General features: G+C 39.5%; 1 protein-coding gene across 2 annotated transcripts in view; it reads right to left on the reverse strand.

The window, feature by feature from the left end:
• BAZ1A (bromodomain adjacent to zinc finger domain 1A) overlaps positions 1-11,606 on the reverse strand; it is an 82,750-nt gene extending 71,144 nt beyond the window's left edge. Inside the window, exons 1-3 of one of the 2 annotated variants that reach the window (XM_054586588.1) lie at positions 11,380-11,606; positions 10,712-10,881; positions 1,380-1,658 (exon numbers count right to left, since the gene is read on the reverse strand). In XM_054586588.1, coding sequence (XP_054442563.1) covers positions 1,380-1,658; positions 10,712-10,824 — 392 coding nt within the window. In that variant the 5' untranslated portion in view covers positions 10,825-10,881; positions 11,380-11,606. Of the gene's footprint in view, positions 1-1,379; positions 1,659-10,711; positions 10,976-11,379 lie in introns of those variants that run through there. The other variant, XM_054586607.1, reaches the window with a different exon arrangement.
• Positions 11,607-12,012: the final 406 nt, after the last annotated feature.

The raw sequence follows: 12,012 nt of genomic DNA on the forward strand, positions 1-12,012 counted from the left end.
ATCAAATAAAAACAATGACTATAGGGATAAAAAAACCTGTCCTGCTCCCGTAACATGGCCTTATTATTCCTTTTGGTGATATAATGTAGATTGAAACACAAAAATTTGCTTTCTAAATATACCACCAGAAATCATAAAACATACTCCAAAACCGTATTCATAATTTGATCTCTTTTTAAAAGGATATGTTCTTGGTGGGATTACTGGTGACATGTTAATCTCCTCCCCTGAAAATATAGTTTTTTCCAAAAGTAACTAGACATGAAAATTCTTCCATTTTTACCATTTGTCACTTCTACAACTAATAAAAGAAATTATCCAGTTATTCATCAAAATCAAATCCAAACAAATTTAGATCTTACATACACATTTCTTGGCTTTAAAAACATTTTTTGATTTTTAGAGAGAGAGGAATGTAGATTTGTTGTTCCACTTATTTATGCATTTATTGGTTGGTTTCTTATATGTGCCTGGCCAGGAACTGAACCCACAACCCTGGCATATCAGGATGATGCCCTAACCAACTGAGCAACCCAGCCAGGGCAATATCTCTTGACTTTCAAAGTTTCATGTGTAGTAGCATTTAATAACTAAAATGGATAATATTTTAAGATATCATTCTGAAATTACATATAAACTCATAACAATTCCTCAAAATAAAGAACATAATTAAATAACTTTGGACTGTTAAAGTTTTAAATTTAGGGAAAAAAACCTGCATTTAGCTCAATAAAGAGAAGGGAAAAGCAGTCAAAAAACATTTTACAGTCACTGCACTAAAGTAAAGATGACAAATGTCATTTTAAATTTTCATACATAAAAGAAGTGTACTTTTTCTCTTGAAGACCTGAGTTAAAAAAAGAACTTAATGAAGTACATAGAACTCAGTCCTCATCAAAGCAACCACTAAAACCAGCAGGAAAAACAGGTATATTTAAACTATCAGGTAATATAATGAGGACACAGTAGATATCTTTATCTAATGTCTTTTTACATTTAAATAAAGAAGAAACCTACATATAATGGAATTTATTATATAGTAATTAAAAAGGAGAAGGAAGGCAATTTATAAAGCAATGGACTGACCTTCCAGATATTTTAAGTGAAAGAAGGTATAACATACAGTATGTTACCTTTTGCATTTAAATGGGGCAGGAGACTGTGTGTGTATGTACATGCTTTTGTTCGTTTATATAAAAATAAGCTTTAGAAAAATACACAATAAACTGCTAACACCAGGGCTCTGTGGGGAGGGTTAACAGAGTAGGCTGGAGGGTAGTAAAAGGGAAGCTTATTTCATTTCAGCCTTTTGTGTATTTTGAATTTTAAGCAATGTGAATGTATACATTATCGAAAGAAAAACATTAAAAGTACTTTACCTTGCACCATTGTTCCTAATGACTTCCACAGTTTCTTCGACAAAATATCGATCTTTGACGTACGCAAAAATATCATCACAAATTTCATGTAAGCGTGAACGATGAGTAAGGTTGGTCAAGTATAAAACTGGAATAATTAGTGGTTCTGGAAAACTCTGAAGATTCTGTCTTGCTTTTTTTTCTGACTCAAGTGCTTCCTGATAGGTCAATCCAGGTCTCCCTGTCACAGCACAACTCCACACAAGACTGTTGCATAGAATGGTTCGTTCAAAAAAGTCACTGATTAAAAAACAAAGATAAAAATCTGTTACTTATCATTTCACAAATTTTACATTAAAAGCTGATAAATAACTGTGCCTCCTGCAAAAATTTATGTAGAATCATAGAACTCAGATAAGGATTTAGTAACTGATCAACTTATACATTAATACAAACCTATGAAAAAGTGTATTTAAACCAGCCATTTATATTTTGCAATTTAAAAGTATATTCAGCCAAAATTAAACTTTGATTTCCACCACTTTTGAAACAGAAGTGCAAGTGAAAATAAACTCAACCTTTCTTTTTCATTCTAATTTTTAAGATTTTTGTTCCAAAGCCATCAAAACACTGGAATTCATTCAAGTGCTTAACTGTGAATTTTATTTTCTTAACTATGAATTTTAAAAGACTAACATAATAGTGAAAAACTGGGAAATTTAAGCATCTAACAATAAGAGAAAGGTTAAGTAAAATACAGTACTTTGTATGATGAAAAATCAGTCATTAAACAGTATAAGGAGAGTTCTTAAATAATATTAATAACAAAAAACTTTCAAGTTTATATATACAATAATATGGTCCAATTTGTGTTAGAATAAAAGAAAAAAGAAAAGGAGGAAGAACAAGAGAACCCAAAGAAGCATAAAAGATTTCTGGAATATATACAAAAATCAAGGTAACGGCTACAGAATGGGGATTGAAACTGGGTGACCATTCTACTCAATCCTTTTCTGCACTATTGGAATTTTTAAATAAGAGCATTTCTTTTAAAATAATTCTATCCTGTCTCTTTTAAAATGCAATTGATCTATAATTTAGAAACATTTCTCAGGTATACGAGGTAGAGAAAACTCAAATCACTGAATAAAACAATTTCACATACATTAATAACAAAAATGTGTATATTTATACAAATACTATATAAAGAGATGTTCCCTACAGAGAAAGGAAAGAAATGGGAAGGAAGGAAAAGTTGTTATGCTAAATATTTCTATGTTTGAATTTTTATAATGAGCATGTACTTATGTTATTTTTATAATAAACATTTTTCAAATACAAAAGGTTAGATATACTCAAAAGCGTTAACGATGGTTGCCTCTAAATGGTAAGATATATGTATTTCCCCCATCTATACTCTGGTCTACTTTGTAATAATTATATGTAACTGATCATTTTACCATTCTCTAACTTTTTATTCTTTCTGAAATCTCTCTTTCCTTCTCCCATCATTCTAAAAAGTATTAAAACTCCTATATGTTTACTTCCTGGTAAGTATTATCTGTTTCAGTTCTCCATGTAGTACTCTGATCTCCGAAGATGTGGGGTAATTCCATTAAGATAGTTTCATTTATATATTTGTCTGCAGAACAACTACCAAGAGAAAGAAACGGAGGGAGGGAGGGAAACTAATTATATTTTAACATGAGATTTAAAGAGACAGCATACAAGTCAAATTATATGACTCTAATTCAGTACAAAGATCTTTTTGAAGTATGTACCCTTTAGTAGAGCATATAGTGGATATATGGTATTAAAATACAAAGTAAAAAGTGATTATCTCTACAAGACAGAGGCAGATATCCTTCAGGAATTCAGAAGAAGGGAGGAGGAGGAGCAAGCAAAAAAGATCAAGAAATACTAGAGTATGTTTTGAAGGAAGTGACATTAAAGAGTTAGGGTTGTAAAGAAAACAGAGAGTTGAAGCAAGAAACACCAGAGACAAAAAAAGAATATAATCTGGTTCTTATAAGCAAGAAAATCTATGTCAGATAAAAAACTTGTTAGCTAAGAGGGAGGCAACAGACATACCCAATAGGTGGTTATCAATGGTGCAGAATAAAATTAATGGACAGATCTTAAAAGAGGTTTTATTTCATTGCTTTACTGCCTAAAACTGCAATTCTCTTAGACAACTTTACAGATTTTAAACTTTTTTTCCTATAAAAACAAACATAGCTCTAAGACTTAGCTTCCCAAGCCAACACATAGTTAGCACATAATATAGTAGGCATACTTTTAATCATTTAAACTATAGTACTATTTAAGAAAAACAAACTTCAATCCAGGTATCTTACACATTAAATAGTCTCTAAAGCCGTGCTAAAAGAAATAGAATGCCAGCCACACAAATAATTTAAAATTTTCTAGTGGTCACATTTAAAATATTAATTTTATATTTTATTTAACCCAATATATCCCAAAATGATTTCATTTCAGTATATAATCAATATTGAAATATTTTACATTTTTGGGGTACTAGGTCTTCAAAGTTTATTATGTATCTTTACACTTACTGCACATCTTTATTCTGACACATTTCAAGTTCTTACTAACCTGCTTGCCAAGTAATAGCTCCTACATGGGACAGCACAGCTCTAGCCATAGCAGGTAAGTATTTGGTAGCCTGAGTTACTTGGTATATAGGTATTTGGTGTCAATGCAGCGGAACAGACTTTATACACTGAGCTGTAATAAACACTATGCTTGTTAACACTATGGTTGCTGTTCAAAACAACAAGGAGAGCAATGGCACAAGTGCCACAAATCTCTATGTTCCCAGGCAGAAAAATTGGATAGTCAGTAAGCAGTGACTTACAGCTGCCCTTCTACACCAGGTTCCCACCACCTCCTGCAAAGTGTTTGTACTGTTTGTTTCCTGTCCGTCTACCTACTCTACAAAGCTGTTGTTACATTATAGCCTTGCTGCACACAAGGGGATGGAGGCAGGGCAAACTACCACAATTGCAATTTTAATGCAAGGGGAAAAACGGCTGTTTTTCCTATTCATCACCCCCTACCAGCATGGCCCCATCTCTAACATTAGGTATCTTCACTATCTCCCAATTTTGTAATTCGCTCTTTATCCATTCATCATACACATTCAAATATGTAGGAATTTGTTAATAATACTAAACTCTAGGGGGTAGGTTACAATGCTTATTCAATTTCTATGTTATAAAATGAAACTTTTACAAGAAGCATACTTTAATATTGTGAGTAAAAACTGATAAAATACAAAGTATTGTTTTATATGAATATACATTTAGGTTAGTATAGATTATTATTGGGTTGGCCAAAAAGTTTGTTTGATTTTTTCCCCCCATAAGATGGCTCTAGTAGCACTTAGTTGTCTTTAACTTCATATGAAACAATTTTGTTGTATTGCAACAGCTGTCATATCAGCGAGCATTTTTTAAAAATTTATCAAAATTGGTGAATTTTTGTGTAGCCATTCTAATATTGAAAGTGGAAGAAAATAAGCCACATTTTCAGCATATTATGCCTTATTATTTTAAGAAAGGTAAAAACACAACTGAAACACACAAAAAAAGATTTGTGCAGTGAATGGAGAAGGTGCTATGACTGATGGAAAGTGTCAAAAGTGGTTTGTGAAGTTCCATGCTAGAGATTTCTCATTGGACAATGCGCCATGGTCAGGTAGACCAGTTTAAATTGATGAAGATCAAATTGAGACATTAAACTGAGAACCAATCAACATTACACCATGTGGAAGATACCCAACATACTCAAAATATCCAAATCAATAGTTATTGGTGAACATGAAGAATGTGTCTCTTATTTTACAGAAAAAACTAAACAAACTTTTTGGCCAACCCAATAAATAATCAGGGAAAAATCTGACTATTTAAAAATGTAAAGTTTAGTTTTTAAAAAACTAATGAAACATTATTTTTCCATTTTACTTAGTGCTATCAGACAGACTTAGATAATGACGACATACAAGGTAGGCTCCTAAAAGCTGCAGATGACACTAAGATGAGGAATGACAATAAAGATTTTTTAAATCTGTAGAATAAAACCTTAACTAGGTATCAACAAGTGAAACTTTATACTAGGTTAACAAATGTCCTAGCTTAACAACAATAAATTTGAAAAAGGCGAATTTCAAGAGAATTGCAAATTCACCTTTCTGTGCCTTTTTATATTGTTTTCTCTGCTTAAAAAGTATTCTTCAGAGCATTCCCTGCCAAGAATGCCCTTTTTTCTCATTCTGTGTCTTAACAGCTCCATCTCCCCTAATTTGGGGTTTCCTCAACTCCACGGTAGTTATCAGCTCAATTTTCTGTGCTCCCATTACGCTGACTCCCACAGCACATATGTAATTTGTGCCATTGTGTTGTAGACATACATTCATTTCTCATTACAGGGACAAATTATCTCAGCATCTCCAAAAACTCCCCATAGTGTCAAGAATAAACAAACGTACTCTCATTTGCTGTCATTAATATTTTCTTGTACTTAGAAAAAGTACACATATGAATGGGAAGGAGAGAGGAAAGTGTCTGAATCTCAGCTTTCCTACCTGTAGAATGTGAATTTGGGTTAAGTTACACAAGTTTATTGAACCTGGAAACACTTCTGTAACATGAGGGTGATACCATCCTTTAACAGTCAATATGGAAATTAAATAAGGTAAGATAGAATACACAGGAGAAAACCAGGCTGGTAGAGGAACAACATCAGAGGAACACAAAAGACTTGAGCATCTTTGAAGAGAAAGTTTGTCACTAGGAAGGAGGGATTAACTGAAGAACTACCAGGGAACATCCAAAAATCCAATCATGATGACCTAAGTATAAAAATCTTATCAAGTGCTTTGTGGCTGACTGTTTGCAGAGAGGGTTGAAGGTATGTAGCTCCTCAGAAATATGACTTGGATAATCTTACAAAAACTGGAGTCTATTTTACCAACCCTTGAATCTGGGCTGTACTTGATATTGGCTTTGACCAATAAAATACAGAAATGACATTGAAAGACTTTCATTTTCACCCTGAGACCAGCAGGTGAAGAAGCCCAGGTCACCCTTCTGAGGATGAAAGACCACATGGTGAGAAAAGCTACCCCAGTGTACTATCATCATCAATGGACAATTCGGTTATTTTCATATCTTGGTTATTGTAAATAATGCTGTAATGAACGGGGATGCCTATATGCTTTTCTTTTTGTAAGATTTTATTTATTTTTAGAGGGAAAAGGAAAAAGAGGAGAGAAACGTTGATGAGAGAGACATCAATCAGTTGCCTCTCACACAAGCCCAGGCAGGGAACCAAACCCGCAACCAAGGCATGTGCCTTTACCAGGAATTGAACCTGCTGTGACCTTTTGCTTCACTGGATGACGTCCAAACAACTAAGCCACACTGGCCAGGGCAAGGTATGCATATATCTTTTCAATTTAATGTTTTTGTTTTCTTCACATAGATACCCGGAAGTGGAATTGGTAGATCATATGGTTAATTCTATTTTTAATTTTTTTCAAGGAAACTCCATATTGTTTTCTACAGTAGTCACGCCAATTGACATTCCTACCACAAGGGTTCCCTTCTCTCTACATCCTCACTGATACTTGTTATTTCCATTTTTTTTGATAATAGCTATTCTAACAGGTGTTAGGTGATAATCATTACAGTACTGATTTGCATTTCCCTGGTGATTAATGATGTAAAGCATCTCTTCATGTACCTTGGTATGTTTTCTTTGGAAAAATATATATTCAGATCTTCTGCCCATTTTTTAATTGAAATGTATGATTTTTTGCTATTGAGTTGTATGAGTTCTTTCTACATTTTGGATATTAACCACTTATCAAATACATGATTTGCAAATACTTTCTCCTACTGAGTAGGTTGTCTTTTCATTTTTGTTGATTTCCTCTGCTATGCAGAAGCTTTTTAGTTTGAAGCTTTTTAGCAGTCCCACTGTTTATTTTTGCTTTTGATGTCAGATTTTAAAAATCATCACCAGCCCTGGCTGCCCTGGCTCCGTGGATTGAGTGCTGGCCTGTGAACCAAAGGGTCAAAGGTTCAATTTCCAGTCTAGGGCAAATGCCTGGGTTGCAGGCCAAGTCCCCAGTAGGGGGCGCACAAGGGGCAACCACACATTGCTGTTTCTCTCCCTCTCTCCTCTCCTTCCCTTCTCCTTTCTAAAAATTAATAAATAAAATCTTTCAAAAATCATCATCAAAACTGATATTAAGGAGCTTGTCACCTATATTTTTTCTTCTAGGAGTCTTATAGCTTTATTTCTTATGTTCAAGTCTTTAATCCATTTTGAGTTAATTTTTCTGTCCATCGTAAAATAGTTGACCAATTTCATTCTTTTTCACTTTAGCTTATGCATTTGCCTACAGTTAATGTGCTACTTTTAACAAGTCTTCTTTACTCATGAAAAGCAGGTCAAACACGAGTTAGCAATTAGTTAAAGAGCATGTTGTTCAAACAAACAAAATAAAGGAGTTTGTACTATATAATCACTAAAGATCTATCCTGGTCATAGTCCCTGTCTCAAACAATTCAGGGTCTAGGAAAAAAGAAAATGTGAGGCAACAAATAGATTGCATTACAGTGCAATAACAGCAGATGTTACACTAGATAAAATGGAGGGGGTGATCACTACTGCTTAGACGGGCAAAGGAGGAAGTGTTAGACTATAATATTAAGTAAGATAAAGACAGAAAACTACTTGGCAATTAGAAGGTCACTAGCAATCTCTACTAACTAGAGTTAGGGGTAAAAGATACTTTGCATTGTGTTGGGAAGTGAATAAGGCTGGGTGGTGTGGAAAATCTCTTTGAGATTGGTTCTCTAGAGAAAGTTAAGAGTCAAGATATTAAAAAAAAAGGGGGAGCAAATAGGTGAGCAGAGTGATTTGCAGACAAATATAAAAGAAATTCAAGATAATGCACTTAAAGGCTAATCTTCGAACAAATTCACATAAACCAACTGGTGATTTAATGAATGAGTAAAAACAGAGGTTTCCTTCATAGCTTCTCCAGATTTATGGTAAGGGTCAGATTACCACAACTGCAGACCACCATATACAATACCATCCACTGTGAATACATTTTTTTGTAAAGATCTCTTTGTAATCATCAAGAGAAAGATAGAGTAATCCAAAATTTAACACAATTAAATTTTTCCAATGTTGCCAATTCAAAGTCCTAAAGATTAATACCTAAGAACACCAGTAGCTCTGCTTTATTCATGGTAAATGATTAAATATGTTTGCTCCCAAGCAAATCCAATCTCCTGAACTGCTTGTAATTTCCCAAAACCCAAGAACATCAGCACAGATGAAACAAAAAAACTAGTTTTTTAAAAAAACTTAATGTCATAAGGCTACAAAGGACTCAGTTCCTTAATCTTAATGGAAAGTAGTAGATTGATAATACCAAAAATCTCCTTTATTTCAGCATTTCCCATTTCTCCATGATTACAGTGAATCATCAAGAACCAAAATATATGAAAAGTGTTTAATTAAAAAAGATAACATCCATGTTCAGTCTCCCTGACAAAGTGAGAAGATCTTAAAAAACTGCTTATATCAAAGGATGGAACAGTTTGAAATCTAAGCCTGTTTCATATTTTGTTGCCACTCTTAAATACACTTTTTTAAAAATTTTGGAATTATTACCAAGGATTTTAACTTAAATTTTAAAAAAGAAATAAAGCATCATCCTTGTCAAGTTACCTAATCCAAATTCACTTAAGTGGTTACAAGTAACAAAACAAGTCTGTACAGGAGCAGAGTAAGATGTGCACTCCTATTTTAAAGTACTGTCTGCTGAAAAACTTCTCTAGATCTAACATATTCATGTGTAACTCTTTCTGTAGAGCTGAAGAAAACAGGCTTACTTAACAGCTCTAAGGAACTGGCTTTTCTAGCTTTCTTAGGTATTCATTTCTCAAACAGGTGCAGTTTGACTAAAAGCTCTCCCTGGATCAAGCCCCCACTCAGAAAAGATGCGTCCTACACACAATATATTTGGTTGCTGAAACACTTGGTTTCTCAGTCACAAAGGATTCCTTCTGAGTGGAGAGGATAAAGCATGAGTGAGAGAGTGAGTGAGTGAGCGCGGGGGGGGGAGGAAGGGAGGGAGGAGGGAGGAGGGGGGGGAGGGAGAAAATCAGGCTGTTTTAGTTATTGATCAACTCAGGTTCTCCCCTTGGAGATACCGTGTTTAAAACACAGGATCTCTGAAGCACCTTGCTGTTTGGTACTTCAAATAACAGGACAAGGGGATCTTTTGGGCGAAGGACTGAAAATTTAGGGGTTGAAACTACACTCGCAGCAGCTCCGGATTCTTATCAAAACAATAGCGACTGGCACATGTCAGGCAGCCCACATGCGCAAGGGGATAAAGAGACTAGCTGAGGCTGGTGTTGAACTTGCCTTAACCCCCTCTCCCCAACTCCCATCTTGCCCCTCTGGGCAGTGCGAAGCGAAAACCTGGTGCGTCCAGGGCCCTGCTCTCTTCTCCTCCTCTTCCCCCCGCCCAGCCCCGACTTCTTCCTCACCCGGTCTCCCGGGGGCGGAGACGCTGAGTTCCCCGAGACCGGGAGTTAGTCACCCAGAAGAGGCGGTGACAGAGCACACGGCTCCCATCGTCGCACACTCCGAGGCCTAGCCGCACCGGACCAGAGGCCGAAGGGGGACAGTCCTGTCCTGGGCCCCAGGGCCCCTGGCCAGCCCCCCTCCTTCCCTGACTCTCAACTCCGCTCCTCTTCCCCAGGCAGCTCCAGCGTCAGGCTCAACAACAGTCCGGGAAAACTACGCCCGGCCCTGCCGTTTCCTGCCCCCGGGGGTGGGGATTCCCTCTCCGGGCAGGGGACGGCGGCCCTTTGCCACTGACCCGAGCGGGGATCCCCTCGGCTGCCGGGCGGGGATCCCGGAACTGGCCCCGGAGTACGCGTGTGTGGCCGCAGTGGGGAGGGGCGAGGCGGGGAGTTTCCCCCGCCCGACAGCCGGGTGGCAGCCGTGGCTAGAAGCGGTCCACACGGCCGCAGGGGACCCCAGCCTCTTCAGCCCCTGCCCGTTCAACCCCACGCGCTCCGGGGCGGGTCTGGCCACCGGAGGGCCCCCGCGAAGTCGCCGGGTTGGGCTCTGGGACAGAGAAACGCGGGCCCACGGCTACCGGGCACTTTCAAGTCTCCCCGCCAGAAGCCTGGGACGAGGAAAGGGAGAGAGACAAAAGGACGCTGGGGAGGGAGTCCTCACCACACTCCTTCACAACCTGCCCCCCCTCCCCTGCGCGCCGGCTCGGTCCTTACTCGTAGTGGCGGAAGATCTCGTTGGTGACTTTACAGTAGAAAACTTCCTCGTCGGGCCGCAGGTCCGCGGGCGGCTTCTGTCTCACAAACGGCTTTCGGTGTAGCAGCGGCATCTCCTGTCCGCCCACGGGTCACTCCGACGTTCGGCCGCCCGCGTCGGCCCCGCTTCCCTATCAAAATTGGAGGGAAAGGAAAGCCGGTAAGGTGGAGAGCGCTCGGAGGCGGCATGGGCCGGTCCACGCGCTGCGGACGCTCCACTGCCTTTTGTGTGACTGACACACCACGGCTGCCACCTGAGCCGAGGTCGCTCCTATCGCTGCCAGGGTGTTGAGCAAGCTGAACGGCCGCCGCCTCTGCCCTCCCCACGCGCCCCACCTCCGCACGCCGGTTTGCGGGCTCACAATGGTGCCAGACTCCTGGCCACGGACCCACCCGGCCGGCAGGCCGTGCGGGAGCGGCCGTGGCCCCCTCCCCCAGCGGTCCCCTCCCCCAGTGCCGGCTCCCCGCCCGCCGGCTCACAACGTGCTCAGCGCACAGCCGGCAGACCCGATGCCTCAAGGCAGCTCACTACGGGAGGACCCCGGCGCTCCTCTGCTTTGTTCCACGGCTCGCTAACACTTTCCTGCGGGCGCCGGCCGGCTCCCGAGCGACCACTCAGAGCCCCTCACCTGTGAGCACGCCGACTGCCACTTCTCCACCTTCTCAGCCACAAGGGCAGTGAGGGGGGGCCCCTCTGTCCTCCCGGGGGGTCGCCTCTTGCGGGGCCCCGCGGCGCCACCAGCCGCTGCTTCTCCAGCTGCCACGGCCTGGCTCCGCGCGGGGGACGAGTCCCACCGCCACTTCCCCGCCTCTCCGAGCTCCTGGGAAGTTTCTGATCTACTTTCGGCTCAGAAGGAGGAAGAGCTGTTGGGAGGAGCTTTTCACTTCTCGCTTCTACCTTTTTATTGGCTACTCGATGACTTTTACAGCTTGTCACAGATACAGGAAGAGACGGCGGAAAGCCTGGGAGAGCTACATTATTAATTAATGGAGCAACCCCTTGTGAAGTATCAGAAGCATCCTCCATGTTTGAGATTATCAGCCAAAAGATCTAGGGAAAGCACTGGGGTTTCATAAACACAGGGCCAACAAAGTAAAGCCTTCATCATCAAGTCTGGCACCATCGGTTGGTTACATGATGGGAAAACCATTACAATTAAGATTTAACTTGTATTCTAAACATGGAATGAGGAATAAGGACTAAAAAATATTTTGATCTTCAAAATTAGAATCCTCGTGTCTAAAACCATATTTTGCTTGTG

The sequence above is a fragment of the Pteronotus mesoamericanus genome, unplaced genomic scaffold (assembly GCF_021234165.1).
Source record: "Pteronotus mesoamericanus isolate MK-2021 breed Mesoamerican mustached bat unplaced genomic scaffold, CSHL_Meso_final contig_100, whole genome shotgun sequence".
NCBI classification, from domain to species: Eukaryota; Metazoa; Chordata; class Mammalia; order Chiroptera; family Mormoopidae; genus Pteronotus; species Pteronotus mesoamericanus.